Source organism: Pyricularia oryzae, chromosome 1 (genome assembly GCF_000002495.2).
Source record: "Pyricularia oryzae 70-15 chromosome 1, whole genome shotgun sequence".
Classification (NCBI taxonomy): Eukaryota; Fungi; Ascomycota; class Sordariomycetes; order Magnaporthales; family Pyriculariaceae; genus Pyricularia; species Pyricularia oryzae.
In genome coordinates, this window is record NC_017844.1 from 2,023,140 (window position 1) to 2,034,177 (window position 11,038).

An 11,038-nucleotide genomic window follows, 5' to 3' on the forward strand; every position below is an offset into this window, starting at 1 on the left:
TTCGGCAGGTGGTGGTAGTTATGTGTAGGCTGTTAAGCTCGATGATGTCTCCATGCAAGTCACGAGAGAATGTGCTCGCCCCATCAAGCCCACTGTGGAGGCCCACATACGGTCCAGCTTCCCAAGCTGATCACTGACAAGCCCAGCGGCTTCTTCCCAAACGAACTCCCGGTTGCTGCAAAGTGATGACGTTTAAATGAAAGAGGCCACCGTCTGACGAGTTCAACCGGATTCCCTCTCTTTCCCCCGACCCTTGAATTGATTCACAACTCGTTTTTATTTTACTTGTTTAACACAACTTGGTATACTCTGTCTGTTTGAGCTACTTTGTAGATCAACTGCAAAAAAGTTACATTTCCCATCGCCAAATCTTGATTGATTCCATGAACCTTCTCGCAAGTATAGCTTCTTTCTGGAGCACCAACCACTACTCATAACGTTTGCTTTGTCTTTCCGGATCTGTCTGTGCCACCCAACGTCTTAAATCTACAATTCGGTATGTCGTTCTAGCCAGAACTGCCGTCTCTGCTTTCAATGCCACCTATCATGATCATGAGCCCTTTCTGTTAATTCGAGCTGCTATCAGAAGAGCGTCTGCCCAACTGGCGCATGCTGATTTCCCTCATATCTCAATCTATTTGTTACCTCATGTTGTTTTCATGTTACCGTCGATACCGCTCCGTGATTCCCCCTGCCCATTTCCTCGTCTTATCTGCCTACCTTGTCTGCCTACCTCTACCCAATCTCGGACCTTGTTGTCTTGAGCTTTATCTGGGAAGGCACAGACTTCAATCTGCGGATATACACTTACCGCTCTGTACCACACTACCTCACTTATCGTCACCCCCCTCCCCCTGGATTTAGCATTGTCACGTCGTTCCAGCTACCTGCGTTACCTTATGCACATCGGTTCCTCCATCCCATCCCGCCCATGCCTAAACTAGTCTATACAGCTTGACTGACCGCCTCGCAGCAACGCAGCAAACCGCGTGTCGAAACGAACCTGCACAAAGCGTTACACAAAGCCGAAGCTTTTATCTAGACCCCCCACCGCAGACTTTTTTTTTTTAAAAAAAAAGATCCTTTGCCCACCATGTCTGCAACAGCTTCACAACCGCCAGTGGTTCCTCCTCGTCCATCTCGGAGTCAAGATAAAGATCAAATTCCAAAGATTCCTCCGCGACCTATCAAGTCGCGTGTTGAACGCTCCATGTCTCCTAGCCGGGATCGCTTCGCGCCCTCGCCGCTCAATGATCGCCTTGGGGCCAAGAGCCCCCTGAGCCCTCGCTTCGGCAACTTGGGGGCCAACAATGGTGGCTACAGCGCCTCGCCTGACCCAATCGACCGCTCGTCCAGTGTCGATCTGCCCTCGCTCGGTGAAGAAGGCAGGGAATATGCCGCCATGGCAGAGGAGCTAGAGTCGGGCAAGGAACGGAGTGTGTCTCCCACTCAGACTCGGAACGTGGCAGAGGACCTCAAGTTGCATGCTCCGAAACCATCCCACCCTGCTGTCAGCGCCAAGCAGCGTGTTGCTGCCGTCACTCGTACCGACTCGGACCGGGCTGCTAGTTTCGGCATCGGCAAGCCGAGCAACGAGGAGCCGGCTTCGTCGAACCGCAGCCTCAAAAAGAAAGCCAGTACTATCAGTCAGCTGTCGGTTCGTTCCGACAGCCATGCCGACGACGAGCATGGCATCCCAGAAATCGGCAAACAGGTACCCATGTATCCCAATGCTGGTGACGTTCAGGCGCCCTCGCCGGCCCCGGGCTCGATGTTGGGCGCGGATGGCCAGCGGCCTAAGCAACACCATCGGAGAGGTAGCTCCCGGGGCGATGCTCCCCCCGGAAGCTATGGTCTGCATGGCCACGGCATAAAGTCCCAGGACAAGCTCGATATGGCCTACTACGAGAAGCACCCAGAGCTTAAACACAGAGAGCGTCAGCCTCATCACCATGATCGCCCCAATGATTTCTCTATGAGCCGAGAGGAGCTCAACAGAATTGTTCGCGATACGGCCAACAACCGCACGTCGGGTCACGGTAAGAAGGAATCACCAGCCAGTGCATATTACATCAAGCTCATGGATACTAACGCTTACTAAAATAGACTTCAGCGCTCCGCCTGAGCAAGCTGGTTGGGAGGCCATCGAGGAATCAACCTCGCGCATTGCCTCTCCCAAGCCTGCGCCAAGCGGCTCTACCTCGCCTATCCTCACGCGTGGAGCTCAACTAGGCACCTCGCCCGAGGCGAGCAAGAGCAACGAGAACGTCATTCATGTTCACGATCCTCGTAGGAAATCTGGCCAAGCCGATGCCAAGTCACCCGGTCTTCCCAACGAGAGCGACGAGGATGGTCGATACAGTGCCCCTATTCTTGCCGATGATGAGGTTTCCAAGGATGTTCCCTCTTTTGACTTGCATCCTGCCGTTGATCCCGGTCCTGAGCGTACTGGCAGCGCCTTCGAGATGGAGCCGTCTAGTCGACCCAAGAGCCGGCCTGCCAGCATCTATCGGGAGTCATCACATGACATCCGGTCGACTCCGCTCGAGGATGTAAAGGAGTACGAGCCGCTCTTCCCTGAAGAGGAGAAGTCTGGAAAGCTGCCTCCCAAGCCAGAGTCTCCTACAATCGCTAGGAAAGCTGAGGAACGGAAGCACAAATTCCCTAGCCGGGATATCTGGGAGGATGCCCCCGACAGTGTCCACGGCACTGCCGAAGTATCTACTCCTGACGTTCAGGAGCAGCAGGATGACCATGAAGATGACGGTCGCATTCCTAGGGCAATTCCGCCCCGGGATTCTGATACTCCCGCCCAGGCATTTGCCCGTAGGCAAGAGGAATTGGCAGAGGCAGAATCGAGGAACAACCCCGATGCTTTTTTATACAGGACCCAGAAGCCTTCTTGGGTGCAGGGACAGTCACACCTTGCAAAGGAATTCACATCCCGATCATCTTCAGCACAGTCGGCACACTCAACACATCATTTTCCCAGCCGTGACACGTGGGAAGACACACCCGACAGCCAACTGCTTGAAACTGAGGTTTCCAGGGAACAAGATGAGGACAAAGATGAGGATGATGAGGAGCAACCGTCCAGCATGGAGCCAAAACAGGCTCCCGAGATGCCCCAGAGACCTGTGAGGAAATCCACAGATCCCTCTGAGAAACCGGCAATTCCTGAACGACCAAAACCAAAACACACTTCAAGTGATGACGCCAGTGTTTCAAAGCCCACTATTCCGGAGCGACACAAACCTCAGGTCCCAGCGCGCCCCCAGAGGCAATCATCTGGTTCAGGCAGTAAAGAAGCAGAGCCGGCGGCTCTGGTAACCAAGACCAAGCCACCGGTTCCAGCTCGACCAGTTGGTGGAAAGATCGCTGCCCTACAGGCAGGTTTCATGGCTGATCTGAACAAACGACTCCAGCTTGGGCCACATGTCCAGAAGCATGAGGAGCCGGTTAAGGAGGAGGAGCCCCCTGTTGAGCAGGAGAAGGCGCCGCTCGTCGATGCGCGCAAGGGGCGTGCCAGAGGTCCTCAGAGGCGAGCGCCTGCCAAGAGCCCAGCTCCTCCTGCGGACACTTCTGCTGCTTCCGAGAAGGAGCCAATCTCATTCTCGTTCTCCACGACAATGAGCTTCTTCTCAATCGATCCAGACGAAGGTGCTATCACGATTGGTGGTCAAGAGGCAGGCAAAGAATCCTCGGCTCCTGGTCAGACCTTGGCTGCTAAGACTGATGCACCTGATCAGGAGGCTGAGCCTGAGAAGACAGAGACGTCAAAGCCCGCAGATATGGAGCAGCCGGTCGCTGAGAAACACGATCTCGTCGAGAAAAACATCAACCCTGAATCCCTGGTGACCAACATGGCTGGCGAAACTTTGGTCGAGGTCGATGTTGAGAAGACTGGCAAGAAAGTAGAGCCTGTGAATGTGGAAGAGGGCCAGCTGGACAACTAAGGTCTGATTTCAGGCTGTTCACTCGTTACCTTTCAACTTCTCAGACCCACTTTTGTCCAGTCTTCGTCTCGGAATGTTCATTCCTTTTCTTGCCAGTTGGGCATGTTGGTAGAGGGTCATCTTTTGACATCCAGGCGGTGCTATCCGCAAGGTGTACGACTGAAATGCACTCGGGTCAAAGTCGACAAGCGCTGAGACGTTTTTGACTAACAGGTCACTTGGGTGGTTGTCAGATGCACTTGTCGGAAAAATTTAGATAGCTTTGCTTCAGTCTTTCTTTGATTTCGCATTAATGTTGAACACTTCTCTGCCTGGTTTCAGGGGGCTGCCTCAGCCACATGAAATCTGTGGAGCTTTGAGATTCGGCTTTGCGTTGCCTTGCTACATCGCAGACCACTCCGATACTGACGGACTAATTCCTATAAACAGGCTGTAGAATCGGGAGTAGGTATGAGCCTCGAGAGGTAAGTAGTCTATTCCAATACACGTAGCCACTTCCTACTCCTATCGTACAAGACCTGGAGGGTAGAATAGGCAATAGTAACTTTAGGCATGGCGTGCACGTGTAGGCAAGCTATGGGCGGTTCGTAACGCATACCAGTTTTAGACAATCTAGTTCTAAGCAACATAATTCTGAATCCACTTTTTTCGTCAACATGACTGACCTCATACTGTCTTGGTTACCCAAGCGACTTGTCTATGTGCACGGCCCAAGTTCGCACATCCTCCCTTGAATAGGCAAGATACAGCGAAACCAACGTAGACACTGTTGAAGCTGCTGACAGGCTTAGATACTCAGGAACATCCAAATTCCCATTTATGTAGAAGCCACCTTTCAGTTCTACTACGCTGATGGATATTGAAGCTGGCTCGGTATAGCGTTTGTCGCCAAGTCAAATCCAAATTCCGAATGCACATACATAGAGAAACCCCCCTTCACCGAGCGCCATTTGTACCAGTCCCAGGAGCTTTCGATTCGATATCGCAATGCTGAAAACAAAGAAAATATTACACAATGACAAGATCATCGTCATCGTCATCGTCCTGTACAACCACACGCCGCGGCTTCCCTCGCCTAGGCTCCAGTGCGTCATCTGCTGCTGCTGCCGCAGCCGATGGGAGTAGTTCCGTCCCCAGGCTCTCGCGGCCCGCCTCACGTATGCCCTTCTCCGTCACGAAGCGCGTCTTCTTGCGGACCGGCGATCGGTCTGCTTTGCTGCTGGCGATGGACCCGGAAGATGAGTTTGCGTTGGCCGCGGCCGCGTTGTCTGTCTTTTGTGGTTGGTCGAACGAGAGGGTCGCCTGCCCCTTCATCCTGCTCAGTCTGTCCCTCAGACCGGATCCCCAGCCGAGACTGCTACTACCGCCCGCCGTCGAGTTGGACGTGGCCGAGTCTGGCCTCTTGCGCTTGACCGGGCCAAGATCGATCTTGGGCGGGTTCTTGGCACGGTTGAGAAGATCCAGAGCCGCGGCGCTGGTTGACGGCTGTTGTTGCTCCAAGGAAAAGTTAGACGCTAAAGCGTGGGGCTGGTCGTTGGTCTTGTGTCCGGCTCGCCGCTGCATATATTCCCTTCCGGCACCGGCCCCCAAGTTTCCCAGTTTCTTGGCAACGGTTTTCTCGTGTTCGTCCTGCAATAGTTTTCGCTTGAGCGCCTCCTTGCGCTGAAGACTCTCGAGATACTCGCCTTCACGTTCTATTACGGAGGCAGAGCTGGCCGAGCGGCTCACAAAGACTCGCGATTGTGTATCCCTGTCGTATGAGCCCCTTTTGGCATCGGCGAGTTTTTGCTCCTCGGTGCGGTGATCGATGCTGACCGGCCTAGAATTTTTATACTTCCACGGGTCGGAAAAGGGCTCCCATTCCTTCTTGGACTTCTTACCGTTGCCGCCGCCGCCGCCAAAGCCGGCCCCATTGAGCTCCATGCGTCCCGCCCGCGCCTTGCTGATGGCCTCGTTGGAATGAAACTCGCAGAACTCGGTGCGCTTGCTGTTGATCCAAGAAGGGCACGCTTTGCCGTCCTTTTTTGTGGCCTGGCAGAACCCCAGGTCGCGCGCAGTGCCGATCTCGAGTATCGTGTCTTCGTCCGAGTTGATGATGAGCGAAAACTTTCCTGTCGCTTCGCGACCCTTTGGGGGCTTCATGATGACCGGGTTGAGAATCGCCAAGACGGTGCCTGGCGTCAGCTTCCAAAACCTGTCGAACCCGCTGTTAAAGAGGAATAATTCGACTTCGTATTGGAGATCCACCAGAGTCATTACCATGTACATTCCCCTGTTGCCTTGATTTACCGTGTTCCCTTCACTGTCAGTTCGTGCTTTGTGCGATCTTGGTTCCGACTTGGCGGCCAAAATGGCAAAGGCCACAACGTCGCATTCGTCATCCGGTAGTTCCCACGTGGGTGCTTTGACTTTGCGCAAGAGATCCTTCAGTTTGTAGACCTGCTTGCCGGTGATGGACCGCGTAACAATCTCGTGAGGTAATATCCTTTTCTTGAGATGGAAACCCGAGTATGATTCGAAAGACGCCTCGTCCTTGCCTCGAGATTTCGCTGTCGTTGTCGTCGCGTCTTTGGCCTGGCCGCTATCACTACCCGTCCCTGAGCCTGCCTGGCCACCCCTGATACTGGGTGCGGTACTACTTCTTCTTAAGTATCCACCGTCTTTCTGAAGCTTGCCTGACCCCACAATCTCTGCGCGGCTGTAGACCTGTGGTTCGTCTGCCAGGTCCGGAAGGTCCTGCGCCACCGCCTTGTATCTTTCTATTTCCTCCCTATCCACCGCGAATGCGCTGCTTCTGATCTGTTGTATCCTCTTCTGCTTCTCAACTTGCGCCGCCTCTTCGTTCCTCTTCAGAGCGAGGCGCTCGCTGAAGCTCAACGGCCGTACCGGTGCCTCGGCGCCATCGTTTAAAGACCTCGAGCGCTCACTGGCGTCCTGCATCCGTTGTTGCAGGGTAGAGGAAGATCGCCTCAACGACACGTCCTTGGCCCTCAGCCCCTTGTCTATACCGAGCTGTACCTTCATGGGTGATTTTGGAGGCGCGATGGCTTTCTTGACCGGCGAAGCTGGTACCTCGACGCTTCGCGGGCGTGCATCTTCAACCTTGGCTGCACGTGCTGCAGCTGCAGCGGCTGCTGTCCTGGCTTGCGGTCGTCGCGCATTACTATCTGCGCCTGAATCAGGCCTTGAGGAAGGGGCGCCATTTGCTGCCCGCGCGCTCTGGAGCTTTTTCAGTTTGAGCTTGGCTTGGATTTCCTGTAGCTTGAGTTGGAGAATCTCCTCATCCTCATCCTCGTCGTCATCGCCGTCCAAGATCATTCCTGCCATAACATCTGAGTTTGTTGACCTCAAAGGTAGGCCTGAGGACCCCGTTCTAGACATTCTTCCTCTGGCTGGGGAAGGGGAGGGAGAGGTGCGCTCGGCAAGTCGTCGAAGTTTCTCACGGCCGCCTGGAGTACTCAACAGGACTTCATGGGGTGATCGTGGGGGCCACTGGGGCTCGTCTGATGGTTGTGCTGGAGGAGATGGCATGTTATTTTTGCAATACTATAGATTATAAAAAGAGACAGTAGTCACATTAGCATCTTCAGCGCAACTTACAAGGGGGCATAATTGTATGCCCTTTTATTTTGTCAAGGTTTTCCCCTGGTATCTTTCCCAATATATCCTCTTTCGTCCTGTAGCGCCGTCCTGCTCGATTCTCACTTGCAGGAGAAGAGGTGAGTTTTCCCCCTCCTAGAATCTGGCGACTTTCTAGGCATTTGCGCCGGTGAGAGACGGTGTTACAACCACTGAGGCCGCGGAAACTTTGCGCGAGTGTTACTGCAGATCGAGCGAATTAATGTTTTCCGTCTGGATTGTGGGTCTTGAAAAGTTCACATTCGCCCTGAAATCAATCAAGCCTTAGTGACTGACTGCCAGGTTGAGAAAAAGAAGCTCAAGACACTGCAAGCGCCGATAAGACTGTGATAAGTTAGTCTGGTGTTTTCTCTGGGGGCAGTCCTCCATTGCCATGGTGAATTCGGCAGATGGGGATGTTGTATGTTACATTCCAAGCGGATTTTTCTTTGGTAACATGGGAAGTTGGAAGTGGGGCAGCGAGGTTCCCCAATATCGACCAAAACGGCGGGTAAACACGTCCGGGCCTTGGACGCGTCCACGTCGCGTAAGCTATCGCATCCAGGGGTCCCAATTTCAGACTGATTGATTCACTTCTGCCGTCTGATTTCTCGTTGTCTACCATTCTCATTACTTTTGTGGAAATTCTTTTTTTCTTGAGTTTTGCTTCTTTTCATAGGTACTCAATGTAGCAGAGAGAACGCCTGCTATTTTATTTTATTCTATTTTTGTTGAAAGGGTTGCCAACTGTTAATCCGTTACGACTATTGCCGACACTTTATCTCAGGGCCCCTCTAATTCGTACAGTATCTGTGCACCAGATCTTCTGTATACCTACCTACCTACCTAAGGTAGGTACCTGACTACCTCTAGGTAGTGTGGTCGTGTCTCGCATCTGCCCTGTACCTACCTACCTAGGTACCTACTCAGCTTTGTCTCGCGTTCACAATGGCAAGAACAAGAACAGGGAAATCGACGACGGCAAAGGAAAAGTCCTCGGCATCAACAGCAGTGTCATCTTCCTTGTCCAGATACACAATCCCGACTTCTTCAGAGACGCCGTCCAGATTATTCATAATACCAAAAGATGCGACTACAGATGCTAGGATAGTAGCACTACCGAACCCTCGATATGCGAAACCTACCCGTTATCTCGTCTGTCCCGAAACGGGCATCTACGAGTTTACCAGGATCGCAGCCCCAAAGTCCTCCGCCCGAAGCTGGCTGATAATGCAAGGGGACGCCAGCAGCACTGTTCTAGACGGCGAGCATGGCAAGCCGCGCAAAGCATGTCTCCAAGCAGAGGTCAGCAAGGGCGCCGAGCTGTTTGTCGCAACCAAGATCGATCCCGTCTTTCTTGTCTTGCCGGCCCTTGCCTTGCAGTCAAAGACGACCGACGCAGACAAGCGCATGTTCCTCACCAGTGAGGATCACATAGACGCGCTGCCTGAAGAAGGAACCAACCTATCGGAAATCTTGCGGTGGAAGGGTATCAGAGAATTATTGGAGAGTCGTATGGCATGCGTTTGCGATACTGTGGAGGCTGGCGATGAGACCATGTTCCGCTTGAGCGAGACGAAGCTCCTCGAGATGGTTCTTCGCAAGGCCAAGCGCATGGCTTTGCCTAAGAGCATGCACGACAAGTTCGTCAAGAAGGCGCTCGAGGCACCAGTACTGGGTCAGAAAAGCTTAGCGCCCAAGGGTGCTGCTGCGCCAGCGGAGGCGGCTCAGGAAGACTCTGATGGGGCCTCGACACCACAAACCGAGTCCAACGACTCCCAATCCTCGGTCGCTACTGCAGGCAGCACAGTATCACAAACCTCCACCGTTGCGACCTCAACAGCCGAGGATGACGCAGATGCGGCTGCCCCCGAACAGGTGGTCGCCGCCATCGAGGCATCAGACAAGGTCATCAAGTTGCAAGAGCTGAGGGTGGCTTTCAACTTTATATGCTCTAGCTACCTCCCCCCGGCAATCACAACAGTAATCAAGGACCTGCTCTCGGCAAAATCCGGCACCTTTTCTCAATTTGTCGACTTCAAGCCCCTTGACGATTACCTTTCTCGCCTCACAAAGCTTCGACAAGAGGCTTTGCTCACCAGGTCTGCCTCGGACTTTTCGCGAAAGCGCGCTCTGGATGAGGAGCAGGAGGAGCGCAACGAGAAGAGGAGAAAGATGGAAGAGGAGGACAAGCGGAAGAAGATGAACGAAAGTAGGGGAGTCAAGCAGTTGAAGAAGGTCAATGTCAGCGGCATGAAGAAGCTGAGCGAGTTCTTCAAGAAAAAATAAGGGGAATTGGCAAGGCATTTAGCGCCAAGTTCGAAAGGGCGTCGTCCATGGACGCAATTGGCTAGCTTGGGTTGGGTAACCTGGCGTTCTTGGTGTCGCGTTGGACTGGGTATAACAAGGGGTTTTTTGTGCATTGGTCCTCACTTGTATAGTGAATGACTATATGGACAGCAACGGATGGGTTGATTTGGGTATATATCGGTCCTGCTCGATGAGAATAAAATTCTTGTGTAAATCATCGCACACCCCGACCCCTTGTTGTGCTTCCGCGAGTGCCTGTGCCTCTCGTACCACCGATTCCCCTGCCTATACCAGAGGTGCCTCTGGAGCTATATACGCTGGAGGTGCTGGTACTACTGCTCCCAGAAACTCCTCCACGGCCGATGCCCCGGGTAACCCTCCCTCTAGTTCCCCGCAGGCCTCCCCTTGAAGTAGTTGACGCCGACGTGATTTCCTTCTGGCGCTCAGCCTCTTCGGCACGTCGCCGAGCCTCTTCTCGCCTGCGCTCATCCTCGGCGGCCCTGCGCTGAGCAGCCATCTGCCGTTGGAGAGCCTCCGCTTCAATAGATTGCAGGTCGTCAGTAGCGCCTTTCCAGCCGGGGTTGAGGATGAGCCTCTGGTTGTGCTCGGTCTGCGATAAGATGCGGGTCCAAGTGTTCAGAAGGGCCGAGGCGTTACCAACGGTTCGTGAAACCGTCTGAGCGGGGTTTCCCTCTTTTTTTAGCTTTTCGATCGGTCGGCCTTAGTTTGGTGGGGATGGAAAGCATACATTCATGTTGCCCTTGGCCTTGTTTAAAGTACTGATTACACCTTCAATCACCTCGTTTATATTGCGCACTCCTTCAAGCTCGCGCCGCAATGCCGCCTCGCGGACCTCTTCAGAGTCGTAGGTTTGGTTTTTGTTGGCAGGTGTCCTAGGTGGGGCGTCATGTTCTGATTTCACTGGAGAGGAAACCAGCTCCGAATCTTCTATTGGAGATGGCATGGTGGGTGTTGAGATATATTTCAATTGGGGGATAGGTATATCGAAACGGTTGTAGGATAAGATATAACTTGAGATCCAAATCGGATGGTCAATCAAGGGTCCTCGTAAATCCGGGAGGGCTTGATGACGTGCGTACTGGTAGATTGTCGTTGTGCATTTGTTTGTTTAACGCAGAGCAATCACCTATCAT

The 11,038-nt window shown here is 53.3% G+C and overlaps 4 protein-coding genes across 4 annotated transcripts; 2 read left to right on the forward strand and 2 right to left on the reverse strand.

Moving 5' to 3' along the window:
- The first annotated feature begins 134 nt into the window (after positions 1-134).
- On the forward strand, positions 135-4,625 carry MGG_02481 (uncharacterized protein). The gene is made up of 3 exons (XM_003709229.1): positions 135-496; positions 974-2,039; positions 2,107-4,625. Exons 2-3 carry the CDS (start codon positions 1,094-1,096, stop codon positions 3,954-3,956), a joined length of 2,796 nt encoding a protein of 931 aa, XP_003709277.1. The 5' UTR covers positions 135-496; positions 974-1,093; the 3' UTR covers positions 3,957-4,625.
- Positions 4,535-7,966, reverse strand: MGG_02482 (DNA replication licensing factor mcm10). Its single transcript, XM_003709230.1, has 2 exons — positions 7,557-7,966; positions 4,535-7,471 (listed from the first exon to the last, which is right to left on the reverse strand). The coding sequence occupies exons 1-2, from the start codon at positions 7,564-7,566 to the stop codon at positions 4,965-4,967; spliced, it is 2,517 nt and encodes an 838-aa protein (XP_003709278.1). The 5' UTR covers positions 7,567-7,966; the 3' UTR covers positions 4,535-4,964.
- A 177-nt stretch (positions 7,967-8,143) lies between these two features.
- Positions 8,144-10,140, forward strand: MGG_02483 (uncharacterized protein). The gene has a single exon (XM_003709231.1). It carries the CDS (start codon positions 8,523-8,525, stop codon positions 9,861-9,863), a length of 1,341 nt encoding a protein of 446 aa, XP_003709279.1. The 5' UTR covers positions 8,144-8,522; the 3' UTR covers positions 9,864-10,140.
- On the reverse strand, positions 9,193-11,011 carry MGG_02484 (uncharacterized protein). The gene is made up of 2 exons (XM_003709232.1): positions 10,633-11,011; positions 9,193-10,560 (listed from the first exon to the last, which is right to left on the reverse strand). The coding sequence occupies exons 1-2, from the start codon at positions 10,846-10,848 to the stop codon at positions 10,099-10,101; spliced, it is 678 nt and encodes a 225-aa protein (XP_003709280.1). The 5' UTR covers positions 10,849-11,011; the 3' UTR covers positions 9,193-10,098.
- Positions 11,012-11,038: the final 27 nt, after the last annotated feature.

What these genes read in the sequence shown, in the direction of transcription:
- MGG_02481 (XM_003709229.1), top strand. Translation starts at nt 1,094, where the DNA reads ATGTCTGCAACAGCTTCACAACCGCCAGTGGTTCCTCCTCGTCCATCT. An exon ending in CAACCGCACGTCGGGTCACG is followed by an intron (nt 2,040 to 2,106) that starts GTAAGAAGGAAT and finishes TTACTAAAATAG; the next exon opens with ACTTCAGCGCTCCGCCTGAG.
- MGG_02483 (XM_003709231.1), top strand. Translation starts at nt 8,523, where the DNA reads ATGGCAAGAACAAGAACAGGGAAATCGACGACGGCAAAGGAAAAGTCC.
- MGG_02484 (XM_003709232.1), bottom strand. Translation starts at nt 10,848, where the DNA reads ATGCCATCTCCAATAGAAGATTCGGAGCTGGTTTCCTCTCCAGTGAAA. An exon ending in AGGCCAAGGGCAACATGAAT is followed by an intron (nt 10,561 to 10,632) that starts GTATGCTTTCCA and finishes AACCCCGCTCAG; the next exon opens with ACGGTTTCACGAACCGTTGG.